This window comes from Priapulus caudatus, unplaced genomic scaffold (assembly GCF_000485595.1).
Source record: "Priapulus caudatus unplaced genomic scaffold, Priapulus_caudatus-5.0.1 Scaffold925, whole genome shotgun sequence".
Lineage (NCBI taxonomy): Eukaryota > Metazoa > Priapulida > Priapulimorpha > Priapulimorphida > Priapulidae > Priapulus > Priapulus caudatus.
Window position 1 is genome coordinate 64,985 of NW_014577986.1, and position 1,083 is coordinate 66,067.

The 1,083-nt window shown below is 47.6% G+C and overlaps 1 protein-coding gene across 1 annotated transcript in view; it reads left to right on the top strand.

Moving 5' to 3' along the window:
• Positions 1 to 1,083, top strand: part of LOC106814432 (neurofibromin-like) — a 69,580-nt gene that overhangs the window by 36,730 nt on the left and 31,767 nt on the right. Inside the window, 2 exon segments of the mRNA XM_014818749.1 lie at positions 238 to 396; positions 914 to 1,064. Of these exon segments, the coding sequence (XP_014674235.1) occupies positions 238 to 396; positions 914 to 1,064 (310 nt within the window).

Below are 1,083 nucleotides of genomic sequence, written 5' to 3' on the forward strand. Positions count from 1 at the left end.
AGTCGTCACCGTAAAAATATCGGTGAAAATCTATTGGTTAATATCGCAGAACAAACGCCAGTCTTTAGAACATCGCTAGCAACTGCGATGGCGTGTTTACAAGCAGGTCACACGGCAGGGGGGGCGGATGATTAAATTTCAAGACCTAGAAGAAGTGTGTCAACGAGGGTGACGTAAGAGGACAGTATGTCGCCCATGCGCGTGCCGGCTGGCTCAACATTCTTGAGCTTTCGTCAGTTTTACGTGCGCGCATCTACGCGAGTGCCGCTCATCGTCACGTTGTCTCTNGATGTCGAAGATCCTGCAGAACATTGCCAACCACGTACTGTTCACCAAGGAACAACACATGCGACACTTCAATGACTTCCTCAAGACGAACTTCGAGGCCGGCAGAAGGTAGGCATCTGCTGCGTGGCAAAATGCAGACGGTTGCATAAATTTAATGGAGAAAAAACTTAAAAAGAAAGTATATATATAGAAATAGTATATTAATAAAAAAATAATAATGTATAAAAATAATTTAATTAATTAAATCAAATTAATAAAGTAATTTAAATCGTTGAATTAGGTTTAATTATTTAGTGTCGATGATAGCATGGAGGGGTGGAGAGGTAGGGGTTGGGGGTGTGTATATATACATGAGAGGATATCCGGTGAATCTCGACATCGGTCATTATTTCGATCATGGTTTCTCCATGTGACATGTGGAGGAACGCCGCACCCACGCCTCTCACTCGCAGCGCTGACAGTGCGTTCACAGTGTGTTCGCGGCGTGTTCACGGTGCGTTTGCTGCGTGTTCGTGGTGTGTTCACAGCGCCTTCACAGTTTGTTCGCGGTGTGTTCACAGCGCCTTCACAGTTTGTTCGCGGTGTGTTCACGGCGCCTTCACAGTTCGTTCGTGGCGTTTCGCAGGTTCTTCATCCAGATCGCGTCCGACTGTGAGACGATTGACTCTGCGAGTCACAGCCTGTCGTTCATCAGTGATGCGAACGTCATGGCCCTCCATCGTCTGCTGTGGAACCACCAGGAGAAGATAGGAGACTACCTGTCCAGCAGCAGGTCAGTGCGGCGAGGGAGGAGAG